General features: G+C 42.4%; 1 protein-coding gene across 2 annotated transcripts in view; it reads left to right on the forward strand.

The window, feature by feature from the left end:
• LOC113827533 (uncharacterized) overlaps nt 1-14810 on the forward strand; it is a gene marked incomplete in the record, with an annotated part of 132083 nt that overhangs the window by 69494 nt on the left and 47779 nt on the right. For both annotated transcript variants that reach the window (XM_070132145.1, XM_070132146.1), the window contains 5 exon segments: nt 883-1028; nt 1230-1466; nt 7626-10040; nt 11424-11515; nt 12018-12089. In XM_070132145.1, coding sequence (XP_069988246.1) covers nt 883-1028; nt 1230-1466; nt 7626-10040; nt 11424-11515; nt 12018-12089 — 2962 coding nt within the window.

The following is a 14810-nucleotide window of genomic DNA, read 5'->3' on the forward strand; positions in this document are numbered from 1 at the left end:
TATTATTATTATTATTATTATTATTATTATTATTATTATTATTATTATTATTATTATTATTATTATTATTATTATTATTGTTATTGTTATTGTTATTGTTATTGTTATTGTTATTGTTATTGTTATTGTTATTGTTATTGATAGTATGATTATTGTTATTATTATGATTATTGTTAAGATTATTATTATTATGATTATTATTATTATTACTATCATTATTATCATTATTGTTGTTGTTGTTATTATTATTATTATTATTATTATTATTATTATTATTATTATTATTATTATTATTATTACTATTACTATTACTATTACTATTACTATTACTATTACTATTACTATTACTATTACTATTACTATTACTATTACTATTACTATTACTATTACTATTACTATATTACTATTACTATTACTATTACTATTACTATTACTATTACTAATTATTATTACAATTACAATTACAATTACAATTACAATTACAATTACAATTAATTACTATTACTATTACTATTACTATTATTACTACTATTGCTACTATTATTATTGTTTTTATTATTATTATCTATTTTATTGTTATTATTTTATCTATTTATAGTATTTAGAGTTAATTTTTGCTGATGAAAATTATCATCATAATTGATTGTTATTGTTATAGATATTTTACTTAGACTGTAGGCACTCTTACACCAATATTACTTTGGTAAGGCAGAAAATGCAGAGAGATGGGTAGTCAGTTTGATATGGAATTAACTGACTTGTGCTTGTTATATGTGTTGAAGACGTATACATATTTTATTGTACTAACATATACAGAGGGTATGTATCTATAGATATCTGATATGTTAAAGAACTGAGTTTAGCATCAAATGTGGATTTTAGGTGATGTTGCCAAACACAAATCCTTGCTGGCTCGGTGTATGGACAACATCCGTGGAAATAAGGAGCGCATTGTCGTTTTGACCCAAGAGAGAGATATTGCTACGAACCAACTCCAGGACAAGATAAAGCAACTGGACATCATGAAAGTATGTGCTTTAAGATATTCTACCTACTTTCAGTGAATTATGTTAAAACAATAACAAAAGGGTGTCACTGTTTTTCAGGTTTTGGTTCTCTTGTACTAATATCAAATGATATGTTCATCTCATTCACTTTTTATTGGTATACAACTAAATCTGAACATGTATCTGTAACTTGATCTGATTTGGTTGTTTCTTTGTCTGTAGGAAGAGCATCAGAAGGAATTGGATTCCTTACGTTCAAGTATGGAATCCTCTGCCTTGAGTATGGCAGAGACCAAGAAACAGTTGTTTGAGGAGTTACAGGCCAAAGAAGCAGAGACAGAGAGGAGTAAACAAGCTGTGGCTACCTTGGAAAAGCAAATCGAAGAAAGGGAGTCCAGATGGCAGGAGGAACTTCACCACAAACAGCAGGAGATACAGGAAAAGGAGCTGACACTTCAGGTAGTGCAGATTTGGCTGTGGTTATGTGCTATATTTTTTTCAAGTGTTTTGATGCTGAATTTTCTTTGTTTATTTATCCAGAATATGAGATTTATACCCACCCATGATAACACCTACCCACACAAGCACCCACCCACATAAGCACCCACCCACATAAGCACCCACCCACATAAGCACCCACCCACATAAGCACCCACCCACATAAGCACCCACCCACATAAGCACCCACCCACATAAGCACCCACCCACACAAGCACCCACCCACAAAAACACCCACCCACACAAGCACCCACCCACACAAGCACCCACCCACACAAGCACCCACCCACACAAGCACCCACCCACACAAGCACCCACCCACACAAGCACCCACCCACACAAGCACCCACCCACACAAGCACCCACCCACACAAGCACCCACCCCCACAAGCACCCACCCACACAAGCACCCACCCACACAAGCACCCACCCCCACAAGCACCCACCCACACAAGCACCCACCCACACAAGCACCCACCCACACAAGCACCCACCCACACAAGTACCCACCCACACAAGCACCCACCCACACAAGCACCCACCCACACAAGCACCCACCCACACAAGCACCCACCCACACAAGCACCCACCCACACAAGCACCCACCCCCACAAGCACCCACCCCCACAAGCACCCTCCCCCACAAGCACCCACCCATACAAGCACCCACCCACACAAGCACCCACCCACACAAGCACCCACCCATACAAGCACCCACCCACACAAGCACCCACCCACACAAGCACCCACCCACACAAGTACCCACCCACACAAGCACACAAGCACCCACCCACACAAGCACCCACCCACACAAGCACACAAGCACCCACCCACACAAGCACACAAGCACTCACCCACACAAGCACACAAGCACCCACGCTCACAAGCACCCACTCACACAAGCACCCACCCACACAAGCACCCACCCACACAAGCACACAAGCACCCATGCTCACAAGCACCCACCCACACAAGCACACAAGCACCCACCCACACAAGCACCCACCCACACAAGCACACAAGCACCCACCCACACAAGCACACAAGCACCCACCCACACAAGCACACAAGCACCCACACTCACAAGCACCCATTCACACAAGCACCCACCCACACAAGCACCCACTCACACAAGCACCCACCCACACAAGCACCCACTCACACAAGCACCCACCCACACAAGCACCCACCCACACAAGTACCCACCCACACAAGCACCCACCCACACAAGCACTCACCCACACAAGCACACAAGCACCCATGCTCACAAGCACACAAGCACCCACCCACACAAGCACACAAGCACCCACACAAGCACACAAGCACCCATGCTCACAAGCACCCACCCACACAAGTACACAAGCACCCACCCACACAAGTACACAAGCACCCACCCACACAAGTACACAAGCACCCACCCACACAAGCACATAAGCACCCACCCACACAAGCACATAAGCACCCACACTCACAAGCACGCACTCACACAAGGACCCACCCACTCAAGCACCCACTCACACAAGCACCCACCCACACAAGCCCCCACCCACACAAGCACCCACTGACACAAGCACACACCCACACAAGCATGCACCCACACAAGCACCCACCGACACAAGCACCCACCCACTCAAGCACCCACCCACACAAGCACCCACCCACTCAAGCACCCACCCACACAAGCACCCACGCACACAAGCACCCACCCACACAAGCACCCACCCCCACAAGCACCCACCCCCACAAGCACCCACCCCCACATGCACCCACCCCCACAAGCACCCACCCCCACAAGTACCCACCCCCACAAGTACCCACCCCCACAAGTACCCACCCCCACAAGCACCCACCCCCACAAGCACCCACCCCCACAAGCACCCACCCCCAAAAGCACCTACCCCCACAAGCACCCACCCCCACAAGCACCCACCCCCACAAGCACCCACCCCCACAAGAACCCACCCCCACAAGCACCCACCCCCACAAGCACCCACCCCCACAAGCACCCACCCTCATAAGCACCCACCCACACAAGCACCCACCCACACAAGCACACAAGCACCCACCCACACAAGCACACAAGGACCCACACTCACAAGCACCCACTCACACAAGCACCCACCCACACAAGCACACAAGCACCCATGCTCACAAGCACCCACCCACACAATTACACAAGCACCCACCCACACAAGTATACAAGCACCCACCCACACAAGTACACAAGCACCCACCCACACAAGCACCCACCCACACAAGTACACAAGCACCCACCCACACAAGCACACAAGCACCCACGCTCACAAGCACCCACTCACACAAGCACCCACCCACACAAGCACCCACTCATACAAGCACCCACTCACACAAGCACCCACCCACACAAGCACCCACTCACACAAGCACCCACCCACACAAGCACCCACCCACACAAGCACCCACCCACTCAAGCACCCACCCACACAAGCACCCACCCACACAAGCACCCACCCCCACAAGCACCCACCCCCACAAGCACCCACCCCCACAAGCACCCACCCCCACAAGCACCCACCCCCACAAGCACCCACCCCCACAAGCACCCACCCCCACAAGTACCCACCCCCACAAGCACCCACCCCCACAAGCACCCACCCCCACAAGCACCCACCCCCAAAAGCACCTACCCCCACAAGCACCCACCCCCACAAGCACCCACCCCCACAAGCACCCACCCCCACAAGCACCCACCCACACAAGCACACAAGCACCCACCCACACAAGCACACAAGGACCCACACTCACAAGCACCCACTCACACAAGCACCCACCCACACAAGCACACAAGCACCCATGCTCACAAGCACCCACCCACACAATTACACAAGCACCCACCCACACAAGTATACAAGCACCCACCCACACAAGTACACAAGCACCCACCCACACAAGCACCCACCCACACAAGCACCCACTCACACAAGCACCCACCCACACAAGCACCCACCCACACAAGCACCCACCCACTCAAGCACCCACCCACACAAGCACCCACCCACACAAGCACCCACCCCCACAAGCACCCACCCCCACAAGCACCCACCCCCACAAGCACCCACCCCCACAAGCACCCACCCCCACAAGCACCCACCCCCACAAGCACCCACCCCCACAAGCACCCACCCCCACAAGTACCCACCCCCACAAGCACCCACCCCCACAAGCACCCACCCCCACAAGCACCCACCCCCAAAAGCACCTACCCCCACAAGCACCCACCCCCACAAGCACCCACCCTCATAAGCACCCACCCACACAAGCACCCACCCACACAAGCACACAAGCACCCACCCACACAAGCACACAAGGACCCACACTCACAAGCACCCACTCACACAAGCACCCACCCACACAAGCACACAAGCACCCATGCTCACAAGCACCCACCCACACAATTACACAAGCACCCACCCACACAAGTATACAAGCACCCACCCACACAAGTACACAAGCACCCACCCACACAAGCACCCACCCACACAAGTACCCACCCACACAAGTACACAAGCACCCACCCACACAAGCACACAAGCACCCATGCTCACAAGCACCCACTCACACAAGCACCCACTCACACAAGCACCCACCCACACAAGCACCCACTCACACAAGCACCCACTCACACAAGCACCCACCCACACAAGCACCCACTCACACAAGCACCCACCCACACAAGCACCCACCCACACAAGCACCCACCCACTCAAGCACCCACCCACACAAGCACCCACCCCCACAAGCACCCACCCCCACAAGCACCCACCCCCACAAGCACCCACCCCCACAAGCACCCACCCCCACAAGCACCCACCCCCACAAGCACCCACCCACACAAGCACCCACCCCCACAAGCACCCACCCCCACAAGCACCCACCCCCACAAGCACCCACCCCCACAAGCACCCACCCTCATAAGCACCCACCCACACAAGCACCCACCCACACAAGCACACAAGCACCCACCCACACAAGCACACAAGGACCCACACTCACAAGCACCCACTCACACAAGCACCCACCCACACAAGCACACAAGCACCCATGCTCACAAGCACCCACCCACACAATTACACAAGCACCCACCCACACAAGTATACAAGCACCCACCCACACAAGTACACAAGCACCCACCCACACAAGCACCCACCCACACAAGTACACAAGCACCCACCCACACAAGCACACAAGCACCCACGCTCACAAGCACCCACTCACACAAGCACCCACCCACACAAGCACCCACTCACACAAGCACCCACTCACACAAGCACCCACCCACACAAGCACCCACTCACACAAGCACCCACCCACACAAGCACCCACCCACACAAGCACCCACTCACACAAGCACTGACCCACTCAAGCACCCACCCACACAAGCACCCACCCACACAAGCACCCACCCCCACAAGCACCCACCCCCACAAGCACCCACCCCCACAAGCACCCACCCCCACAAGCACCCACCCCCACAAGCACCCACCCCCACAAGCACCCACCCACACAAGCACCCACCCACACAAGCACCCACCCACACAAGCACCCACCCACACAAGCACCCACCCACACAAGCACCCACGCACTCACACAAGCACCCACGCACTCACACAAGTACCCTGACACACATCCACCCACACACACATGGACCCACACACATACACCCACACACATGCACCCACATTACACAGCACCCACAATACACATGCACCCACAATTCACATACGCATGCTCATGTACACACAGGCATCCACAGACACATTCACCCACAATACACATGCACATGCACATACACACACACACACACACACACACATGCACATACACACACAGGCACATTGACATGTGTATATACACATGCACACGCAAACGCATATGCACACACTCATGCACACACACACGCACATGCACACGCTCATGCACACACACACACACATGCACACGAACATGCAAACACACGCACACACACATACATGCACACACATACACATGTACGTGCACATGCAGAAGCACACTCAGCCACACACATATATATTCAACCACACATACATACACATCCACACATATATGTACACAACCATACATACTTACACAACTACACACACACATATGAACACAACCACACACATGTCTACAACCACACACACACACGTACAAAACCACACACTCACATACACAACCACACACATGTACATAATCACACACTCACATACACAACCACACACACGTACATAATCACACACTCACGTACATAACCACACACACATGTACACCACCACACACATAAGCACACAACCACATTCACAAATACACATACACATACACATACACAACCACACACACATACACAACCACACACACATACACAACCACACACACATGCACAACCACACACACATGCACAACCACACACACATACACAACCACACAAACACGTACACAACCACACACACATCTACACAACCATACACACATGTACACAACCACACTTAATCACACACACAACCACAAAGATACAACTATACACACACACACACACATTCATAAAATGGATATGTATACACTCAAAAGCACAAGCGCAAATTCAGGTGTAGGCATACATAAGTGCACACCCACCCACATGCAAACATATGCCCACACAAACATGAACACATAGAGACTTATTAATACCCACACATTTAGATGCACTCACACAGATTCACTCACTTTGTCACAATCACTCTCACATACACTTACTTATACTCATACTCATACGCATGCACACACACACGCATGCACGCACGTGCAACTTGCACGCACATACACAAATACACTTACAAATACAAACATTCATATGCACACAGTCATACACAAACATTCATACACACATACACTCACAGTGTAGAAAAGGTATGAATGAAAATTAATATTTCCACAATACAAGAGATGTATTTTGTTGGTTTCAAATATATCTTTGTCAGAAATAATATATTTATACTGTGGTAGAAATATCCATTACATTTGTATAGTGTATAGTTGGATTTTCTTTGTATATCTGTATTTATATGTATATTTATGTATATTTAAATTTATATCACTGTCCAGGAACTTCAAAACAGTGAAAGAGCTGATGATGGTAAAGAGCAGGACAGTGAAGCTGCTGTAGCTTCCATTAAACATGAGGTAAAAACAAAGATACAGGAATTAGAATCAAGAACCCTAGAATTAAAGGAATCAAGAACTGCCTTAGAAACCCAGTTAAATGAAATTGGCCAAGTTAAACTGCAGTTAGAAGAGAAAATACAGCAGTTAATGAAAGAGAAAGGAGAGCTTGACAATAGTGTCTCTTGTTTGAACAGTGATAAAGCAGAGACAGAACAAATGTTGACTGCTCTGAAGAGCCAGAAAAAGGAGCTGGAGGAAAATGTGTCTGTATTAGAAAGTTCTAAAATTGAAATGGAGGGTAAGATTACTGATTTAGAAAGGTGTAAAATTGATATGGAAGAAAGAATTAACTCTCTTGAGAATTGCAAAACAGACCTAGAATCCAAACTTTCTTTGTCTGAAAGCTCAAGGGAAGAACAGGAAGGCAAAGTATTTACAATTCAAAAGTATAACTCAGAACTAGAAGGTAGAATATCCACTTTAGAAAGTTTGAAAATGGAATTAGAGGGGAAGATTAGTGGCTTACAGAGTGCTAATGATCAATTAGGAGAACAAATAAGAGAACTAACTGATAGTAAAAAGGATCTGGAAGCCCAGTGTAAGGAGGTGAACATGAAGGAACAGGACCTCCAGAGGCAGGTTGAAAACTTGCAAAAAGTACAGTCAGATTGTACAGATAGTGCTTCAGCTGCATCTCAGGAAGTAATGAGGCTAAAAGAAACCAATGAGAAGCTGGAGGCTATGCTTTGTGACATTCAAAAGGAAAACAATGACCTCAAAGCTGTTTCAGAAGCATTAAAAACAGAGAAGGCAATTGTAACAGAAAAGGTAAATGAGCAACAGAAAACCATTGAGGAGACCTTACTAAAACTTAATGATCTGCAAGCAAGATTAAATATAAGTGAAGAGAAAAATACCAAGCTCATTGAGGAAATAAAGAGTACATGTAATGAAAAGATGTCTCTTCAAAACCAGCTTGAGGAACAAGAGAAAGAAAGGGAACTGCAGAAGCAGGCTCATAGTAAAGAAATTGAAGTTTTGAAGGAAGAAAAGGAAAATATCATGAGTTATTTGCAGCAGACCAAATTGGAAAAAGAGGAAACTAACCAGAAACTCTTGATTCTTGAGAGTGAAAATGAAGATTTGAAAAAGGAGAAGGATCAGCTAAATGATGAAGTAAAGGAATCCAAGGAAAGCATGGACAGCATCAGCAAGCAAGCTTTTGGTGAGCTTATTACTTTAACTGAGAAGATGGACAAGCTTAACAAAGACTGGTCTATTCAGATGGAGGAAAAAAACAAAATAAATGAAGACCTTAGTAAGAAGGTTTCTGAACTGGAAGAAAGTTTGAAAGTCAAATCAGATGAATACAAGGAAAGAGTGGAAAAGCTAAATGAGGAATTGAAGACATATGGTAACTTGATTCAGATGAATGAAGATATGAAAAATGAACTTCAGATGAAAGAAGACAAGAATAAAGAGCTTGCTTGTAAAATAAAGGATTTAGAAAAGAGTTTGCAAGGTAAGGAAATAGAATGCCAGACCTTACTGGATAATGTCCAGAAAGGAAATGAAGAACTTAATAGCCGTGTAGCAGAACTGGAGTCTGACATTAACAGCAGAGAGGTTGAGCTAACAGCTGCAGGTGAGGAGAAGAACAAGTTGAATGCATTGCTAGAGAAAGCTAAAGTTGCAATGGGGAAGATGCGCATGGAGCTGACAGCCTTACGTGAAGAAGAGATAAAGGTGAAAGAAGAAGCAGCTGCAGCGAAGAAGAATGCAGAGAGACTTGTGGAAGAAGTGAGAAGGTTGACAGAGGAAAATAAAGAAAAAGAAGAAGAATATAATAGAGCTAAAGAAGATATTCTGAAGGCTTCTGTTACAGCTGAGGGGGAAGTTTCTAAATTACGGGAAAGTCTTGGAAAACTGAAAGAAGGTTATCAGAAACATAGTAAAGAGCAGAATGATAAAATGTGTGAAATTGAAAAAATCAACCAGACTCTAGAAACCAAGAATAGTGATCTGTTGAAAACCATCAGTGATTTACAGGCTTCTATAAAACAGAAGGATGAGAAGATTGAGAAATTGTTGAGTGAAAAGAAGACTCTACTTACAGAGCTTGAGAAAAGGGTTGAAGATTTACAGAATGAATTGAAGTCTAAAGAAGAGTCATTGAAGAAAGTTGTAACTGAGTTTGAGGCTAAGACAGAACAGCTGGAGGAACAGATGCACAATAACGAGGAGTCTCTGAAGGTGAAGATTGAGAGCAGTTTACAGGAGAAACATGATTTGGAGAAGAAGCTATCAGAACAAGTTCATGCCACAATGTCAGCAGAAGAACGACTTGTCAGGCAGGTGAGGAAGATGTATATTATGATTTTGATATACTTTTACATTAAATCAACCCAGACATATTTGTAAAACATTTTTTAGAACAAACTAGTATATGCAATTATTTTGTTTTTGTTAGTTATATTCTTTACATTATATAGATTTGACAGATCTTTTGCTATATTTAAATTAAGCATATTTTATTAGGTGGTGCATTTGAAATACTTTTTATTTTCTGCACAAGGTTTTTATCAATATATTTTAAGTACCCTGTTCATGCAGCAAATTTTCATGAAAATGCAAAGTCTCTTTGTAGTTTTGTGTTAAAGAAAAGAATTTTGACTTATGTAAAAATCCATAGCAGGTCACTGTTAATAAATAAAAATGCATGGGGAATGTAGTAGACCAGTAACTTAGATTTTTCCATTATTTGAGTGGTACTTATGAACACCCTAGGCTAGGGTAAATTAAGTACACTCACACCATAGTTCCAGTGAGTCAGTGATAAAAGAGAGAATGTCTTAGCCGGATGCAATTTTCAAGTATTAAGGTCTTGATCAAGTCCTTTATTTTGGATTTTCTTTGGATGACAGCAATTTTTTTTAGCCTATTGGAACCAGGCACATACACTACCCTCTCTAGTTTTATTTTGTTTCTCATATGTGGTACCATAAGAACATAGCCATAAAGGATTCAGTTACTGTCATTTAGGATCCAATTACTAGGCCTACCTGACCTCACCTGTTTATTACATTTTTTAAATATTAAGAAAAATATCCAAGTTGTTGCTGTTATTATTAAAATAATAGCATTATGAATTATACTAATAGTAATAAAGATAATTTTTTTATGAAAACCCAAAGAATAGGGATCACATGATGTCAGGCAGTCCTAATAATTTACTCCTTGATAACTGAGTACTTCATTGAGGCATTTGTGTATTTAGTATTTCCAAGAGAATATATATACAGTGTACACAATTATTTTAACCTCAAAGTTTTGTAATTGATTAAGAGTTTCAGTTACGGAGAATTTTTTGATGGAGGGTATGCAGTATTTTTAGTGTGACTACACTAGATGGGTCATTAGGGAGCTGTGCCAGTTTGTCACAGAGATTTATGTAAAATAACTCAGGATTGGTGTGTGTGTATATTTCTTTCCTTCTCTTTTCAGTTAGCAGTTGCTCCATTGGATGATATTTCTTTTTGAATTGATTTTGTTATTGAAATCAGTCAATAGCAGTCTGATATTCAGCAGCAAAATGTTATGTCTTGAAAGTTTGCTGCTTTAATGATTTCTTACCCTACTTATATAGTCTTATCATTTGTGTTTTTTAATGGTAGGATATAATAGTTAATATATCTATATGGAACAGTAAATTGTAGTTTTGTTTCATCAAATTCACAGATGGAGGAATCGGAAAGAAAAATGGCTGAATTACAGGAGACCTTCACCAAAAAGAGCAAAGACATGGAGTATTCTTGGGAGCAAAGGCTAAGGTAGGATATATTGTTGTATTTTCCTTAATACACAAAGATGTCAGAATGGGATATTTATATATATCTAAGTGGATATGTGGGTATGTGCAGATGTACGTGCAAGAAGCTGACAGGAATGAAGGGCAACCCTAGAGCTATTTTGCCTTGATGTCCTGCTATTTTTGTGCCAAAAGCCATCACACACCCTTCAGGCACCGAGAACATTTTATTCAGTTGCTTTAAAGCCTGGGTAGTTTCTTTGCATATGAAGGATTCTTCATATATATATGTGCATATATGTGTGTGAGAATATTGTTAGGTCTAAGTTTCAGCATTTGCTATTATCTATATTTTTCTTTCCATATCTTGGATGGGTTGTTTCCCTTAATAAGTTTCACAAAATTATCTTTATTTCACTAAACTATTATGCTGGAATTATGCAAAGGAATTGTATCATCAGTAGAATTGGTATATTAGGTCATTTCTAAGTACTTGAATTCAAGAAAATGCTGTTTGTTTTCAGGTGGCACGAAATTGCTGATTCTCTTAGTGCCAACACACGTTATATTGCTTTATACAACATGATGAAAATCTCGTATGTATGGCTCGAAGTGTGTGCCCCAGTAGAGCTAGTGAAGCACGCACATTTCTGGGTATGGTGTGTAATTGATAAAGTTATAGGCATATTGTATGTAATGCTGAACTTAAATTCCCTTTAACTCTGATTTTAGTTGTTTAAAGACCTGTTACATATATGAAAAGTGATCATTAGTTATTAACTTCATATACTTTTTATGGAAATAAGGACAAATAGATATATAACAAACATGTCATTTATTAGAGAAAAAAGAAAAACTAAGAAGTTCAAGTATAAAGTATTGTGGTGTTAGGCATAGGTATTTGGTGAGTTGTATAAAAGTGTATTATAATGTGACATTTTTTATCAAAAATTCTTGCATAGGAGTAGCAGTTTATTATCACTCCTGACAGAAAAAAACAATTAAAGGACAGAGGGAGTTTTTTCTTTTTTTTTTATTACTTACATATAAACTGATCTTGAATATGGTCTGTTTTCATAAATCTTGGTACTAGTAACTAAATTTTGTTATTATATAAATCAAAATTGTTTAGTTCAGCATTATTTGATACAGTATACTAACCCTTTTTTGGCCATCCATTAAAAATATCAATTATCCTGAAACTGTTTTAGAAGCAGCAATGTTTATTATGTGATTACAGTACCAGATGGCATTAGTGGAGTGACCAAATATTTTAATTTTGGTTTGTTTGAATGTTTATACACTGAGTTTTTTAACTGGAAAGTAATTTTTTTTGGTTGATATGTTAGTTTACTTAATAAGACAGGAACAGTGGAAATATTGTGATGATAACCACTAAAGCATCATAAATAACAGGAAGTTATGGAGAGTATTGATTTGTAGGTATGGTAGGTGTTCTTAGTCTATTACATAGCATGGAATGGGAGTGTACTAATCGTGTGTAGTTACAACTTACATTTTTCATTGTTCTGGCTTGGTTTGTCAGTGTGATTAATATTACTGGTGAATTAGTAAGTATTCCAGAAAGAAATAGTCTTTACAAATTGTAATGTTAATATGCTGGAATGATAATGATAAAAATAAATGTACATGATTGCACATTACTCATGAGTCATGGCCTGTAGGACTCAATAGATAGTAAACATATTCGTTGTGAGGCACACACTAAAGCTTTAAATGAAGTTAAGGCTAATTTGCACAGCTCCAGAGTGATGTGTGTCCATTCAAAGCTCTTTTGTATTTAAAAACATTTTTAATAGTATTGACATTTGGGGTGATATAATTGTGTGCATACAATTACAGATCTAATCTTCTTATGTGAAAATAAAGCAAGGGATTAGTTGACAGAATAGGGAAGTAAGTCAAAAGATAAAGGAAAACATCTGTATGTTTGGTTGAGTGACTTTGTCAATGGATGAATAAGTGTGAAAGTGAGTGAGTGAGTCGAGTAAATGAATTATTGAGTTAGTAAATGGTTATGTAGTTGGATTAGTGAGAGAGTGAGTGGTCAAATACATGTGTATGTATTTGAATAAGTGAGTAGTAACATGTGAGTGCTTGCATAGGTGAATGAATGTGATTGAATGAATAAATAGTTGAGTGAGTGACATGTTTAGTGAATGTTTGAATATGTCAGTCATTCAATCAGAGAGGGAGGGAGAGAGAGAGAGGGCATGAGGAGGAGAGAGATATGGAATGAGGAGGAGAGAGATTAGAAGTGAGACAGTGACAAAAGGGGCTGTTAGGCTGAGTTTTTGTGTATATAACATCAAGACAGAGAACTTTTCAACAGCTAGTGCATAGTAGACCAGGTCAGACTTAATCAAAGAGGAATTTAGGACACTAGAGTAAACCAGTTTTGTATCTGGGTTGCAGACACACCTTTAAGGAGTGTCTCAAAGTGGTACTGGTGGTGTTCCTGTATCTTTGTTTTGTTTCCTTTATATGGTGAGGAATGTGTCTGTTTTTTGGGGTTTCTAGTTATTTCCTTATGAAACTAAAAGGGAACAGCACAAAAAGAGTGAGGGTGAGGCTAAGAATGAATGTGAAGATGAGGAGGAAAGTGAAAGTGAGAGTTAGAGTGCAAGAACATTTGAAATTTTAAATGAAAATGCAATAGTTTATGTTTGGTGAAGATGAGAATAAATGAGAATATCAGCCTATAAATGATGGGTGGGTAGAATCATGTCTGTAGGAGAGAGATATATGCAAGAACAGATGGTGTCGGAATGATGTAGAAGGCTTTATTCTCTCACTTTTAAAGAGAAATGTTGGTTAATGATCAAGGATTTGAGTAGTTGGGTGAGAGCTGAGCAGACAGTAAGGCAGTGATTGTGGAGGCAGGGACCATGCCAGCTTAACTATTCTTAGGTCCACCTGGCAGTGCCCCAAGACTTCCTCCTGAGCTACCATTCCTGCCTGGCCATCATTTTACTACTGAGAAGGTTTTGTTCATCTATATTGTTGTTCTGGTTTGTACATCAAGTTTCATTAAGAGAGAAAAAAAAGTGAGTGTGATTAGAGAAATGGTTGTTTGAACATATTTAATGCATGAGTGAGTGAGTGAGTGAGTGAGTGAGTGAGTGAGTGAGTGAGTGAGTGAGTGAGTGAGTGAGTGATCAGTAAGAGCAGGAAGGGCAAGATATATGTTTGTTTACAGATGCTAGAAGAATGTAGGTGTTGTGTGTTTGAATCTTCTGTATTTAGGCTGATATGGTTTTTTCAGTTTTTTATAGATGTATTTGGGGTATAGTATT

Source organism: Penaeus vannamei, chromosome 17 (assembly GCF_042767895.1).
Source record: "Penaeus vannamei isolate JL-2024 chromosome 17, ASM4276789v1, whole genome shotgun sequence".
NCBI classification, from domain to species: Eukaryota; Metazoa; Arthropoda; class Malacostraca; order Decapoda; family Penaeidae; genus Penaeus; species Penaeus vannamei.